We start from the raw sequence: 14,649 nt of genomic DNA, 5'->3' as shown, positions 1-14,649 counted from the left end.
TAACACTGTTGTGGCATCCCAGCCCATGAGCGTTTTTCCACTAATTAATTGTACCGTATTTCACAATGGATGGGGGTGGGGAACACTTGCTCTCCCCCCAGATAGTCTGCAAAGCACTGCTGCAGAGTGTAGAGAAAAAAATCATTTCACCATCCTCTGTCTTCAAAGTAATGACGTGTGGGCCATCCACGTGCAGCCTTCTCATGATCTGGCATCTGGGCGTTTGTGGATCCAGTTGGGGTACACTCTGCCTAGGGCACTGGAATGCAGCCCCAGCTGCTTTAAGTCACCTCATCCGTGGGTAGCACTGACTAAGGATCCGGTCAGGATGTGTGATGCGTACGTGACCACCTCGCTTCAGCTTAGCAGGGCCAATGGTGAAATCTACGCTCTGTTCCAAAGAATCCCTTCTGGATTCAGGCAGCGTCTCCTCCCTACTGAGCTGCCTCTGCCCCTCGTCCCAGGCAGACTTCCACATAACATTTATCACACTGGGCGTTAATGATCTCCTCCGGGGTCTGTCTCCCTTGTCCACCATGAGCCCCTCCAGCCCAGAGATCTTGCCTCCTTCATTTTCCTAACCCCAGCGCAGGACAGGAACCGAGCGGATGCTCATTTCATGTTTGTTGAATTAGTTGACTGATTCATGGCTTTTCCCTTAGGTCCTCTTCTGCCAGGACGATGTGAATGTGAAAACTGTTGGGTAATTTTAGGGTTGCAAGCAAATGACCTCAGCTGAGCCTGCTAATGTTCACTGCTAAAAGATTTAAGGGAAGTGTTGCATACAACTTATGCAAGACCCAGTTGTGGGTAAAAGAGAATCTTCTTTCACAACAGACTCTTAATGAACCAAAGACCTCCTATCACACTCCCAAAAAGGAAGCCTGCCAGGCAGTCCCCCAACACCTGGGCTGCTCTCTGCAGGGCACTGAAGGGATCAAGGGCTGAACTTGCTTTTCCCCACTGCCTGCACTCCAGATCTGCATGCACTCAGCTGATCAGTATGCACAAGTCATTTTTCTACCATCTGTGGAGATTTAAGGAAGGTGATTTAAAGTACAACTTGCACAAATTACTACTGAATAGCCCTTTAATAGCTGTCTCTAGTTTTACCTCCTACTTTGCCAATGCCCCCTCCTCCTCCAATCCGAACAGATTTGCCAGGATTTTCTGGCTCAGTAAGAAGTAAGATCCTCTTTGTCTGGGCTGCAGTTTGCACCTGGAGTCCAGGGAACACTGCCCTCCTCTAAGCCACTTTAACTTGACTTGGCAAGGTCTCTATGTTCAGACCACAGGACTTCCTTTTCCCTGAAACAGATTTCTTTTCCTGGCATGCAGTATAGGACACAGATCTAAAGAAGACCCTTGGTCTTCCTTTGCTTATTCCTTTCTTATACTTTTTGAGCCAGATTGCACTATAATCTTTTAGATCTTTACAAATCTGAATTTTGAGAGGCTTCTCAGTGGTCTGCAGCGAACTCCTCTGCCGGGTCTTCTGATCATCTCGGTATGAATTTATGTCATTAACATTCTTGTACCTAAAACTCAATTCTATTTCCATCATTCTACCCACCAGACCAGGGTTATTCCCAAACCAGATGTGATTTTGACTACACATATACACAGAATACTTATTACGCTTTGATTTAAAATTCAAGCTCAAATAGGGGAACTTCTAAAGTCAGAAACGATCACGCACGCCCCAAGAAGCATCAGCTAAGGACCTCCTTCACCCAGTGTCTCGTAAATGTGAGAATATCTTAGAATAGTAAGGTGTGATGCATTTTCAGGTGCTACTTACAAGTCTGAATAAAGTTTTAAGAGAAATTGCTGAATTTAAGGAGGCTTTCTTTGCTAATAGTGGAAATCTGTCAATAACTTAAAATGATAATAATTGACATTTAAAAACTTCTAAAATATTGAGAGGTATGTACAGCAGGTTTTATCATCTTCATATTATGTATGAGAAAACTAGTAGAAATATAAAGGCTTTTCAAGTTCACATAGTAAACTCAAGATGAAGCTTCTAGTGAAACCAAGTTTTCTGACCTCCAAATTAGTATTTTCTCCACATACAGAATACGGCCAAGCATCAAAATGAATACCTATAAAGTTGAAAGACACATCTGTATAAAATCTCAGGAGCCAAAACAACAAAACAAACCCATCAGGGACTTCAATTCCAGGGAAGACTTCACAAACCCCAGTGTGGAGGCCATTTTCAAACTCACCTTTTAAAGATCTCAAGTGTTCAACAGCCATTCTTAAAACTGTCAGTTTGTCCAGTTTCCGTGCCATGGGATTGCACTGAGGGATCATCGCGGACAGTTTTTCAATCAGGTGGTTCATTTTATCTCTCCTCCGCTTTTCGGTTTGGCTGTGAGCTTCTCTAAGAAGGAGAAAGAGCTTCCGTTATAGTGAACATTTAACAGACCCCCAGTGACGCCACAGGCAGCAGTGGGAGCACGGGTGAGGCCAGCAAGCCTCCGCCGTTCTTCCTCCCGACTTTGGCCCTGCAGGTGGCATTCTGCGAAGAAGCAGGAGTGGCACTCATTCACACTGCTTTTACCCCCCCCCCCCCAAATCTTTGCTCCTTCCTTCCTGACCTTATTCCCTGAAACCTTCAAGAACTAAGACCTCTGTGTGAGAGCTGCGGCAGGTGGTTTTTTAGCTTCCCTCCAGTCATAGAGGAAGAATGGGTCGCCTTCTATTCAAAGTTAACTCCTTTCTGGTCTTTGTTTGAACAGTTATCAGCATTTTAAGCTCATTCTCTTTCACATTTCCTTCTATGCTTCGATAAATGGGCTCAAGTCTCTTCCCTTTGAGGAAGAAACCCCTTTCCAGAATTCTAGGGATTTTTTTCCCTTGCTACTGTCTTCCCTCCTTGGCCAGCTTCCTGAGAGTAACCTTTCATCTCCCAGGTGCCTCTCCTATTAAAATCAACCTCCCAGGATATCCCTGGTGGTGCAGAGGTTAAGAATCCACCTGCCAATGCAGGGGACACGGGTTCCATCCTTGGTCCAGGAAGATCCCACATACCATGGAGCAACTAAGCCCGTGAGCCACAACGACAGAGGCTGCGCTCTAGAGCTCGCAAGCCACAACTACTGAGCCTATGTGCCACAACTACTGAAGCCCATGCACCTAGAGCCCGTGCTCCGCAACAAGAGAAGCCACCGCAACGGGATGCCCACGCACTGCAACGAAGAGTAGCCCCCGCTCACCACAACTAGAGAAAGCCCGCGCGCAGCAACGAAGACCCAGTGCAGCCAAAAAAAAAAAAAAAATTGAAATAAAATAAAATAAAATCATCCTCCCAGCCCCCATTCCACTAAAACTACTCTAGCAGAGGTCAGCCTCATCTTATGCAACCCCAGGTGATCCCTGCCTTGAATTTGACACTGTTGCCATTTCTCATTCTTCACTGGCTTCTGTGACCTCTCCTCTCCTCCAGCCTCTCCACTCAGCTCCGCCCCCTTAGCCTCCCTACTCAGCTCTTCCTCTGTCCTTCAGTACTGGCCTCCCAGAGTCCCCTCACTTGACACCGCTCTCTCCTCACCTACAGCTTCACCCCAAGAGATCGCATGCCTTCATAAGGCTTTACAGCTACTCATAAGCTACTTACCATTCAATCCCTATCTCATTCATTCTTTATCCAATTCCCAACCTTCAGAACTAAAATTATGCACCTCAGTGATTCGTAAGCCCCCTAAAACTCAAGAAATCCCAAACTGGATGCATTCTCTGCAGCCGACCCCATTTTAATCCTTCCTCTGCCAGCCCTGATTACTCTTCCTTCTAAAGGGTTTATCTTGATTGGTGACGCCACTGGACTAGCTCTAGACCCTCCCTTCCTTCTTCACCCTGAAGAGCCAAATAATCACAAACTCCTATCAATTCTAGTTCTTAAAATAGTTCTTAAATATTTGAGATGGCTTGAGCCATGTGGTCAAACTGAAGTTGCAGAGTCACTCTCCCTGGAGTGCACGTCCTGAGGAGCCTGAACATGGGAGGGCACTTAGGGCACCAGGACGCGCAGTTAACTTTGAATTTCAGATAAACAGTGAATACTTTTTTTAGTATAAGTATATCCTGGTGCAATATTTGGGACATACTTGTACTAAAGAGTCTTCATTACGTACCTGAAGTTCACAGTTGGCCAGGTGTCCTGTATTTTATCTGGCAGCCTAGTCTGGGGGGGCCTCATTCACACTCCCCAGCAGCCAGTTCGGCAGAGGAGGGGCAGTCTTGGCCTCCGGATGACACCACAACGATGTGATGTCACTTAATCCCCTCTCATCTCTGTGCCCCCTTTCTAACTCAGAGGTTACGTGACTTGTCTATCAGCATGAGGCTGAAACTTGAACCACACACGGCCCCGGTCTCTCGAGCCTCCTGCTATTATCACAGTGCTCAGCAAAGTGGTCGCCACAGCCCAAGAGAGAACTGGTTCTTTCCGGGGTAAAATGGTCATTCAGCTGCATTGACATAAGAGAAATATTGGCAACATGTGAAATGTTCAACAAGTAATGCAACCTAAGCCCTCTCTCTTAAGATTTGTTAAGAATCTTGTGGTTATAGGGCTTCCCTGGTGGCGCAGTGGTTGAGAGTCCGCCTGCCGATGCAGGGGACACAGGTTTGTGCCCCGGTCCGGGAGGATCCCACGTGCCGCGGAGCGGCTGGGCCCGTGAGCCATGGCCGCTGAGCCTGCGCGTCCGGAGCCTGTGCTCCGCAACGGGAGAGGCCACAACACTGAGAGGCCCGCGTACCCCCACCCCCCCCCCAAAAAAAGAATCTTGTGGTTATAGATGATCTTATTTGCAAAGCAGAAATAAAGACACAGACATAGAGAACAAATGTATGGATACCAGGAGGAAGGGGGGGATGAGCTGTGAGACTGGGATTGACATATACACACTACTATGTATAAAATAGATAACTAATGAGAACCTACTGTATAGCACAGGGAACTCTACTTGGTGTTCTGTGGTAACCTAAGTGGGAAGGAAATCCAAAAAAGAGGGCATATATGTATCCATATGGCTGATTCACTTTGCTGTACAGCAGAAACTGACACAGCAGTGTAAAGCAACTATACTCCAATAAAAAATAAATAAAATAAACATATCTAGGTTCTGAGTGGGGGAAAAAAAGAATCTTGTGGTTACAAGTGACAGAAACCTTCACTTAAACTGACTTAAAAAGTATAAAAAGACTAAAAAGATGTAGACTAAAAAGAAATTGATAGTCTGTGTCACTGAAAAGCCCAGGTGACCACAATGATGGAAGCCAACTGAAAGACACCCCCAGTGCTCAAAGTTGGAGTAGTCTGAGCAACAAAATAAATAAAGTAGCATTGGATTATATCCCAAAGTATAATATGAATATGCAGTAGTCCATACTTATGTAAATAAATGATTGAATACATAAATGGGGGAGAAATCTCCCATACAGAAGAATTCCAAATAATTTATGTAGATACTCCGTCCTCAAAGAGAAGCAACATAAATCCCCACTCCTTAGGCATGGGCTGCACATACTGTCTTCCTTCGATAAAAGAATAATTTGACATTGTCCATCCATTGTAAAGTGAGGCACCCTTAAGATTTTTTGAAAAAGTATTTAAAGAATAAATATAATCATTCCTTAAATAAATGAACAGCTTGACAGTGGAGAAAGCTGACAGACCCCACCTCAGCCAGGTGATCAAGGTCAACATCAGCAGTGATGTCATGTTGACCATAGGCATCCTTGACATGATGTGACGAGAATGACACTTTGCTTCTGTGGTCTTCCTCCAAACACATACAACCCCAGCCTAATCATGAGAAAAATATCAGGCAAATCCCAATTAAGGGGCATTTTACCAAATATCTGACCAGTATTCATCAAAAGTGCCAAAGTCACCAAAAACAAGGAAAGTCTGAGAAACTGTCACAGCCAAGAGGAGTCTACATGGAATGTGCTATCCAGGGTAAGCCCCTGAAACAGAAAAGGGCATTAGGGGAAGACTAAGAAGATGTAAATAAAAGACGGACTTTATTCAATAATAGTGTACCAATATCAGTTCATTAATTGAGATAAATGTGCCATACGAATGTAACATGTTAATAATAGGAGAAAGTGGGTATGGTGTCTATGGGAGCTCTTTGTACTGTTTTCACAATGTTTCTGTAAATCTAAAACTATTTTTTAAAAAAAAGAAGAAGAAGAAGAGTTTGGGGAAGGCAATCTAATGGGAAAGAGGAAAAATAGGAGACTCGTCCCGATCTGTTTTTAGAGACTTTAAACTAGATGAAAGAGTGGGGCTAAGGGGGGAAGCGCTGATGGAGCACCATCCGCCCAACCATTCACGCTTGACCAATGACACTCCTGGAACAAAATAAGTACTCTGGGGTGAACTGGATGGAATTCAAGTTACCTGTGTATTTACATAAAATGCAGTTATCTGGGGCCTCCCTGGTGGCGCAGTGGTTAAGAGTCCGCCTGCCGATGCAGGGGATACGGGTTCGTGCCCCGGTCTGGGAGGATCCCATGTGCCGCGGAGCGGCTGGGCCCGTGAGCCATGGCCGCTGGGCCTGCGCATCCGGAGCCTGTGCTCCGCAACGGGAGAGGCCACAACAGTGAGAGGCCCGCATACCGCAAAAAGAAAAAAAAAAAAAAATGCAGTTATCTGCTCGTACTTTGGTCTATTCATGAGCAACTTTTATTTATGTTTATTTTTGGCCACACCACACGGCTTGCAGGATCTTAGTTCCCCGACCAGACTGAACCCAGGCCACAGCAGTGAAAGTGCAGAGTCCTAACCACTGGACCAGGGAATTCCCCCATGAGAACTTTTTAGATTAAAGATTTATGATTTTAAAAATGTTATGATTATCTACTTGCTAGAATGTTCACCTCTTCTTTCTAACAATATTACCCATTAGCATGGACAGTAGCAGTGGACAGAGATGCCTGATTCCAGGAATGTACAGCAGAAGAGAAAGTGACTTCTCTCAGAGCCAGGGTTTTGAGGGAGATGAGAACAGGTAGGAACAAGGTCACTTGGGAATAACAAATGATGATGCTGGGAGCTAGGAAAGACAGAGGAAGGTGAAACAGCCAGTTTTTGAATAAGGTACTTTACTTGAAGGAGGTGCACCTGAAAAGACTTCTTAAAGAATTTTATTAAAGAAGGGCATATTTACCCAGAGGCAAGTTCTCTGCTTAATAATTTATCAGGGCTCTGGCTCTTAATTCTGTGAACTGTTACTGTCACTTGGAACCATGTCAGTGTTCTGCAGAGTCATATTTAAAAAAAAAGAGAGAATAAATGGAGAAAAAGCAAAACTGAGATCTGGCCATGTTGCCAGATGTAGGAAAAAAAACTTGTTGACGTTGAAAGAATATGAAGAAACAACTGACAGACTTTATGGTGATGGAGTCCTAATAATCAGACACTCCTTGTAAGTAATTCTGATTTGCTTATTGGATGAATTAGGTTTTCTCTAGTGCTTCAAGAAAATAATAGTTGTTTTCAATAAACAGCTATTCTGAGAAAAATTTAAAGACACATAAGCCAAAATGTTATTCAAGTAGAGAGAGAAAAAAGGTATAAGGTATGTGATGATGATATCAGATGGTTTTGTTTTGTTTTTAGAACTGTATTTATTTCCAGTCACTTCTACTTCTTCACCCTGAGTGGCTGCATTACTTCAAGGCAGGGGCCTCTGGCTCCATGGAGAAGGAAATGAATTCCCATTTCAGACTTCCTATGCTGAAAGGTGGTCCAGCAGGGCTGAGGGAGCTCGGGAAGGCTCTGGACTCAGGGCAAGCAGGCACGCGGCAGGGACCCTGCCCTGTGGGATCTGCCTGGCTTCTCTGACAGAGAAGCAGAACTGCTGGCATCACCCACCTGACTCCCTGCATGCATTCCAGAGCTGGAAAAGAGCTCATCAGAGCGAAAGGAACTTATGAGCACCACAATTTGGGCCTGAGGTATCTGCATCTTCTCAGAGCAGAACATATGAGAAAAAGCTAATATTCATGAATCCATTTTATCTTGACATCACCATTTGCTTTGGCTAACGGTCTACGTGTGCGACCTTTCCCACCCACCGTGTACCCTCTCAACAGTTCAGTATACCTGAAGGACTTCATTTTTACTTGTTGTTCATCATCTTCCATTCTACAAAAAAGCAGGATAAAGTATCAAACTACATGAAACAGATTTTCGGTAATTCTTGAGAAATAAATGTGGGATTAAGTCCAATCATCCTAATTCCTATTAAGTCTTTAGTTATGCATGCTACCCTGAGCTCCTAATTGAAACAACTATTACTGTCTGCATGGGCTGCTCTACTAAAGCTGACAGGTGCCTCATCCCCATCAGGTAACAAAACTATGTGAACTGACAATGAATAATAATTACCGCTCTATTTAGAAATTATCCCATGCCAATCTTGAAAAGGAATATAATGTTCATAGAAATAACATTAAATAAAATAGCTATTTTTAAAACAATTGATGGATTAGCCAAAAATTTTATAATAGCTCTATTAAAATAGGCTGAAAATACATTAAGAATCTCAGATCTTTAATCAAAAGGAATTCATTTTAACTGAAAATTCATCTAGATGGTAAGAAATATTTTTAAAAACTGGAAACCGATCACTTGCCAATAATATTAATTTTCACATTAGTATATGCCTTAGCCGAATATACTAAATGTATATATATGTGTGTGTATAAATATTTATATATACATATACATACATACATGTGCTATATGGGTGTGTTTGTTTATTCAGAAATGTAGTCACCAGACCACTACCAAAGTGAAATATACTGATGGTGATAGAATACTTTCCACATTAAAAAACTATGCAGACGGAATAGGTTTTTTTAAATATGTGTTTTTAAAAATATGTTCCCAAATATATCATTTTTTGAAAGGGCATTTAAAAAATTCAGGGCAAAGCACCCATCTCATCATAATCACAGTCAATATTTCAATGGGTCGCCCTCCAGTCTCTTTCCTAGACATGTATCTAGATACAAACAAAAAATAGCTTTGACTATTTTACTTAGCGATGGGGGTGGGGTGGGGCATGGGAGGATATTTATGTAGATGTGTTATATATATGTATATATATATAAAATAAACAAAATTCAGATCATAGTGTAAAATTTTTCATGTCTTGTCTTATTCACTTAACGCTGTAACATAAATACTTTCCCATAGCTTCAAATATTCTTGGAGAATATGATTTGTAATGATTAAATAGTGGCCCATTGGTTAACTACACTATAATTTATTTAATAATTTACTATTATTAGATATCTCAATATTCTAATTTTTCAATATTATAAATAGTATGACTAATACTATTGTGGTGCATGCATCTTTGATTATTCTCCTAGGATAAACCCTTAGACATACAATTTATGGATAACTATTTTAAGGCTTCTGACTCATCTTGCCAAATTTCCCTCTTAGAAGACTCAACAATGATTATTTTCCAGGCTTTGAAAAAAGTTTGACCTACCTTTGAACTATTTTATTCGTGTGATGTCTTTTATTTGAGGTTTCAAGAATATTTTTCGCTTAAAAAAGATAAATACATGCTGTTTATAGAAAAGTTAATAAAATTTATGAACAAATGCATATAAATATTCCAAATAAAAAAGGACCACTAAGATAAAACCTTAATCAAAGGATGCTTTTCCTTATCACTGTCTAAATAAATAGCTTTGATGATAGTTTACCAAAAATATTTTCACATGTGTTATTTCATTCTCACAGCATTTAAGAATCATGTAGTTATTACTATCCCCGATTTTACACATGAAGGAGTTGAGGTCCAGTAAGGTTACTGACTGCTCAAGGTCACAGACCTAACAGGAGGCCAGTGAAACTTATTCTATGCTGGCTGGTGTACCTTCCTCTATGCCTTGATCATTGTCAGCCTGCTCTGTGGTATAAAATTAAACAGCTTCTTTGAAGCAAAAGAGAGGGTTAGATTAAGTCAGCTTTTTCTTTTTCTCTTTTCTGCCTGACTTCATATTTATGGACTAAAACAGAAAATAATTATATAGATGAATGATTTTCTTCCTAATGGTGTGGAATTATATATACATATACATTACTTCAATCCCAAAAGGTAAAGTTTGGCTATTTTAAATCATGCTTTTGCTTTGATTATATGTGTTTTAGCAAATTAGCTCACTGACTGAACTTGCCTCCTTGGTGAAATCCAAACCTATTGTACTTAGGAAATCCAAATACACTTTTATTTAATGGTCCCTTGCAGAATAGAATAAAGGCATGACGTCATTAGTCATATAATTCATTTCTTTGTTAGCAGCATGCACCTAGATAATTAGTAAATTTGCTCTTTGTATTTTTCTCCATGCTGGCATTTGGTCTACAGTCATGTTTTATTTATGAATTTTAATAAGCTCTCTGATATTAACAACATTCACATTACTTAGATGCATTTTCTTAGTGTAGCATCTTATATTACAGTAACATAATTTTTCCAAACCACGGTGCAAGCTTTCTTTGAAAACTACTTTCACTGCATTTTGAATCCCTAAATCAACCAAACACAAACAAAATTGGAAGCAAATACGGTCAAAACAGCCTCCAGATTTTCTGCTTTCTTTTTTCTCTTTCTTTTTTTTTTTTTTTTCTTTTTTTTTTTTTTTTTTTTTTTGCGGTACGCGGGCCTCTCACTGTTGTGGCCTCTCCCGTTGCGGAGCACAGGCTCCGGACACGCAGGCTCAGCAGCCATGGCTCACGGGCCCAGACGCTCCATGGCATGTGGGATCTTCCCGGACCAGGGCACGAACCCGTGTCCCCTGCATCGGCAGGTGGACTCTCAACCACTGCGCCACCAGGGAAGCCCCAGATTTGCTGCTTTCTATGCCTTTCTCTTTTTAAAATTTTCTTCCTTCGGTTTCTGAGATGTCACTCCCACTTCAGAGCCTTGTCTCCTCACCTTCTGGGTAGGCGTCCCCTCCTCCCTGACCCCCCAGTCTTCCCACTCCATACATGCATCCATGCCAGTCCACTTGCTCTCTGTACATTAATGGTGTCTGAATCTCCATCTTCGGGCCAGGCCTCAACCCTGAGTTCCAGACCTTCATATCCATCCACCTACTTGAAGATCCCATAAACATCACACTCTCATTGTGGCCAAAACTGAACTCATCATCTTTCCCTCAGCCTCTGTGAACGAAAATACCATCCTCCATCTAGGTGTCCAAGTCAGAAAACCTGGATGCTTCTTACATTTCCGCTCTCCCCCACGAACAAGCACGAAATCTTAGAGATTCCATCTTCTAAATGTGCCATCATGTGTCCCTCCCTTTCCATGCCCTTCCTGCCTAGGCCACTCTCTTGGACCAATGCTCAGAAAAACCTATTCCCTAGCAACCATCTCTCAGCTGTTTTCTCTGCTTGCTGGATTTTCCTCCGTCAGCCCATCCTCCATGCTGTTTCCAGAGTGATCCTTTGAAAATATAAATCTGTACCACTTCACACGTACTAGGATAAATTTTTTTTTAATGGAAAATAACAAGTGCCAGCAAGAAAATGGAGAAATTGAATCCCTCACACATTTCTGGTGGGAATGTAAAATGGTGCAGGCACTGTGGAAACTAGTTTGGTGGTTCCTCAAAAACTAAACACAGAATTACCATCTGAGGGGCTTCCCTGGTGGCGCAGTGGTTAAGAACTCGCCTGCCAATGCAGGGGGCATGGGTTCGAGCCCTGGTCCGGGAAGATCCCTCATGCTGCGGAGCACCTAAGCCTGTGCTCTACAGCTACTGAGCCTGTGCTCTAGAGCCTGCGAGCCACAACTACTGAGCCCCTGAGCCACAACTACTGAGCCCACGTGCCACAACTACTGAAACCCATGCGCCTAGAGCCCATGCTCCGCAACGAGAAGCCACCACAATGAGAAGCCCACGCACCGCAACAAAGAGTAGCCCCCGCTTGCTGCAACTAGAGAAAGCCCGCACACAAGCAACAAAGACCCAATGCAACCAAAAATAAATAATTAATTAATTAATTTTAAAAATGGATGCATCTCCAAAAAAAAAAAAAAAATTACCATCTGACCCAGCAATTTTACTCATAGGTGTTTAACCAAAAGAATCGAAAGCAGGGACTCAGATACTTGTACACCAATGTTCATAGCAGCATTATTCACAATAGCCAAAGGGTGGGCACAACCCAAATATCCACCAAAAAATGAATGGTTAAGCAAAATGTGGTATATACATACAATGGAATATTGTTTAGCTGTAAAAAAGAATGAAATCCTAATACATGCTACAATGTAGGTGCAATTTGAAAACATTACACTAAGTGAAATAAGCCACAGACAAAAAGACAAATATTGTACGATTCCAATTATGTGAAATGTCTAGGACAGGCAAATTCTTAGAGCTAGAAAGTAGGCTAGAGGTTACCAGGGGCTGGGGGAAAAGAGGGTATGGAGAACTACTATTTAGTGGGTACCGTGTTTCTGACTGGGGTGATGAAAAAGTTTCAGAAACAGTGGTGATGGCTGTACACACCATGAGTGTAATTAATGCCACTTAATTGTACACTTAAAAGTGGTTAAAACAGCAAATTTTATGTTACATATATTTTACTACAATAAAAAGTTTTTTTTAAAAGTGCAAAGGCAGGGCTTCCCTGGTGGTGCAGTGGTTGAGAGTCCACCTGCCGACGCAGGGGACACGGGTTCGTGCCCCGGTCTGGGAAGATCCCACATGCCGCGGAGCGGCTGGGCCCGTGAGCCACGGCCGCTGAGCCTGCGCGTCCAGAAGCCTGTGCTCCGCAACGGGAGAGGCCACAACAGTGAGAGGCCCACGTACCGCAAAAAAAAAAAAAAAAAAAGTGCAAAGGCCAGCAAAGTGTTTAAAATGTAATCCGATCAAGCTCTTCTCATGCTTAAAATCCTTCCATTTTCCTTACTGCATTCAAGACACTTTTCAGATTCTTTAGCAAAGACACTTTTCAGACGCTTTAGTTCAGCAGAGGTTCATGACCTAGTCCATGTGTACCCCTCAAGTCTCATAGCCCACCCACCTCACCTCCTGGTGTGCCCTCTGCTCTACTGTGACAACCACTTGTTTCCTGGTCAGCAGTGTGCTGCTTCGTACTCTGTGCTTCTGCACAGCTGTTCCTTCTGCCTGAAGTACCTTCTCTACTCCTGCTCCGAATGGCTCATTTCCATTCTTCATTCAAAACTTAGCTTAAGTCAACATCTCCAGGAAGCTGTCCTTCACTCTGACCCCAATATTATTTAAATACCCAAGTTTCCTTATTGCCATAATACCTAGGGTCCCCCTTATGGAAGCTATCATGATGTGCAATAACTATTTGTATCTTTCCCATTTGTACAAGTTTCTTGTATCTCATCTGTGTGTCTCCCTCCTGGTCTACTGGGTATCATATAGCAGGTGCTCAGTAAGTGTTAATGACTACATTCCAGGGAATCTTCATCAATGACCCTTTTAAAGAACCAGCTCTCCCCTCAAACCCAACGGTGCTGCAGAAAGGGTGAACCTTCTCATATATTCTTCTTTGTTTAAATATATCCAACACTTGGAGGCTCCACCAATGAAATCAACTTCATGCCCCGAGTCTCTGGGAAGGATGCTATACAGTCAGTACTTTGTAAAATCCATAAAGTACTTTGACATCCCTCATTTCATTAGAGAGAATGGAAAGTGGTGGGATGAAAGGATTGGGTTAGAATGGAGAGGCTCTGGGATAGATAATGAGCAAATCAGTGGGGTGTACGCTCTCTTTCTGCTGCTACTATATGCCGTCTTCAAGTAGGAATTATGTCAAATGATAGTCCAGGACTTACCTGCTGCCACTGGATGCTGATATTTCTACCCTTGTTGAAAGGAGATAGGAAAAGGGATTCTGAGAAAGTTTTTCCACCACTTTTTCTTTCATGATTCCTCACCTGGAAGGAGGGAGGCCTTGGGTCACCCCTACCAGACATGCTGGAAAATGGACAGCATGGTTGTTCTCATGTGCTAGAAGCACCCTCCCCTCCAGTTGCAGAGAAACAGGAACCAGGGTGTAATGAGGAAACTACCACACTGACAATCAGGCATTCCAGCTAGCTGGATAATGTTGGGCAAGGCACTTGATATTTCTGAGTTCCAGCTGCTTCATTTTCTAAAATGCGGGTAATTGACTAAATAATCTCTAGTGTTGCCTTCTGCCAAAAAAATCATTATCTGTCATTACTTTGCATGTTTCTAGTATTTTCCGTGTCACTGCCCTCATTTTCCCATTCACTCTCAAAACCACTGTAAGGTCTCAACCATGCCCCTACATGGCTTAAAATCATGCGACTCTAGTTCTCACTTGAAAGCCACATTCTTATTTAGATATTAAGAAAGAACAATGGTGCTTATGATTCTAAAGAAAATAAAAAAGGACTGACAGTCACTTCTAGCTCGAGGTGAATGGGGACTAACCAACTGATAACCTAGGATGTAGCACAGCAAACAGTTCTAGAGAGACTGTCACTTGATCAACTGTAGTTATTTACAATCATCCACATTATTGGAAGAGACTAAGAGAATACAGACAACCAAAAACAGTAGATAATCTTTAAGTCATTTATA

General features: G+C 42.4%; 1 protein-coding gene across 8 annotated transcripts in view; it reads right to left on the bottom strand.

The window, feature by feature from the left end:
* The window catches only part of BMAL2 (basic helix-loop-helix ARNT like 2), a 99,195-nt gene that overhangs the window by 42,478 nt on the left and 42,068 nt on the right, over positions 1-14,649 (bottom strand). For 6 of the 8 annotated variants that reach the window (XM_060111989.1, XM_060111995.1, XM_060111992.1 and 3 more), the window contains 2 exons: positions 8,129-8,170; positions 2,232-2,389 (listed from right to left, as the gene is read on the bottom strand). In XM_060111989.1, the coding sequence (XP_059967972.1) occupies positions 2,232-2,389; positions 8,129-8,170 (200 nt within the window). The remainder of the gene's footprint in view (positions 1-2,231; positions 2,390-8,128; positions 8,171-14,649) is intronic. The other 2 variants (XM_060111990.1, XM_060111996.1) reach the window with 1 other exon arrangement.

The sequence above is a fragment of the Mesoplodon densirostris genome, chromosome 11 (assembly GCF_025265405.1).
Source record: "Mesoplodon densirostris isolate mMesDen1 chromosome 11, mMesDen1 primary haplotype, whole genome shotgun sequence".
Taxonomy (NCBI): domain Eukaryota; kingdom Metazoa; phylum Chordata; class Mammalia; order Artiodactyla; family Ziphiidae; genus Mesoplodon; species Mesoplodon densirostris.
Note: the sequence above shows the minus strand (reverse complement) of the source record. Positions and strands in the feature narration are given on the sequence as shown.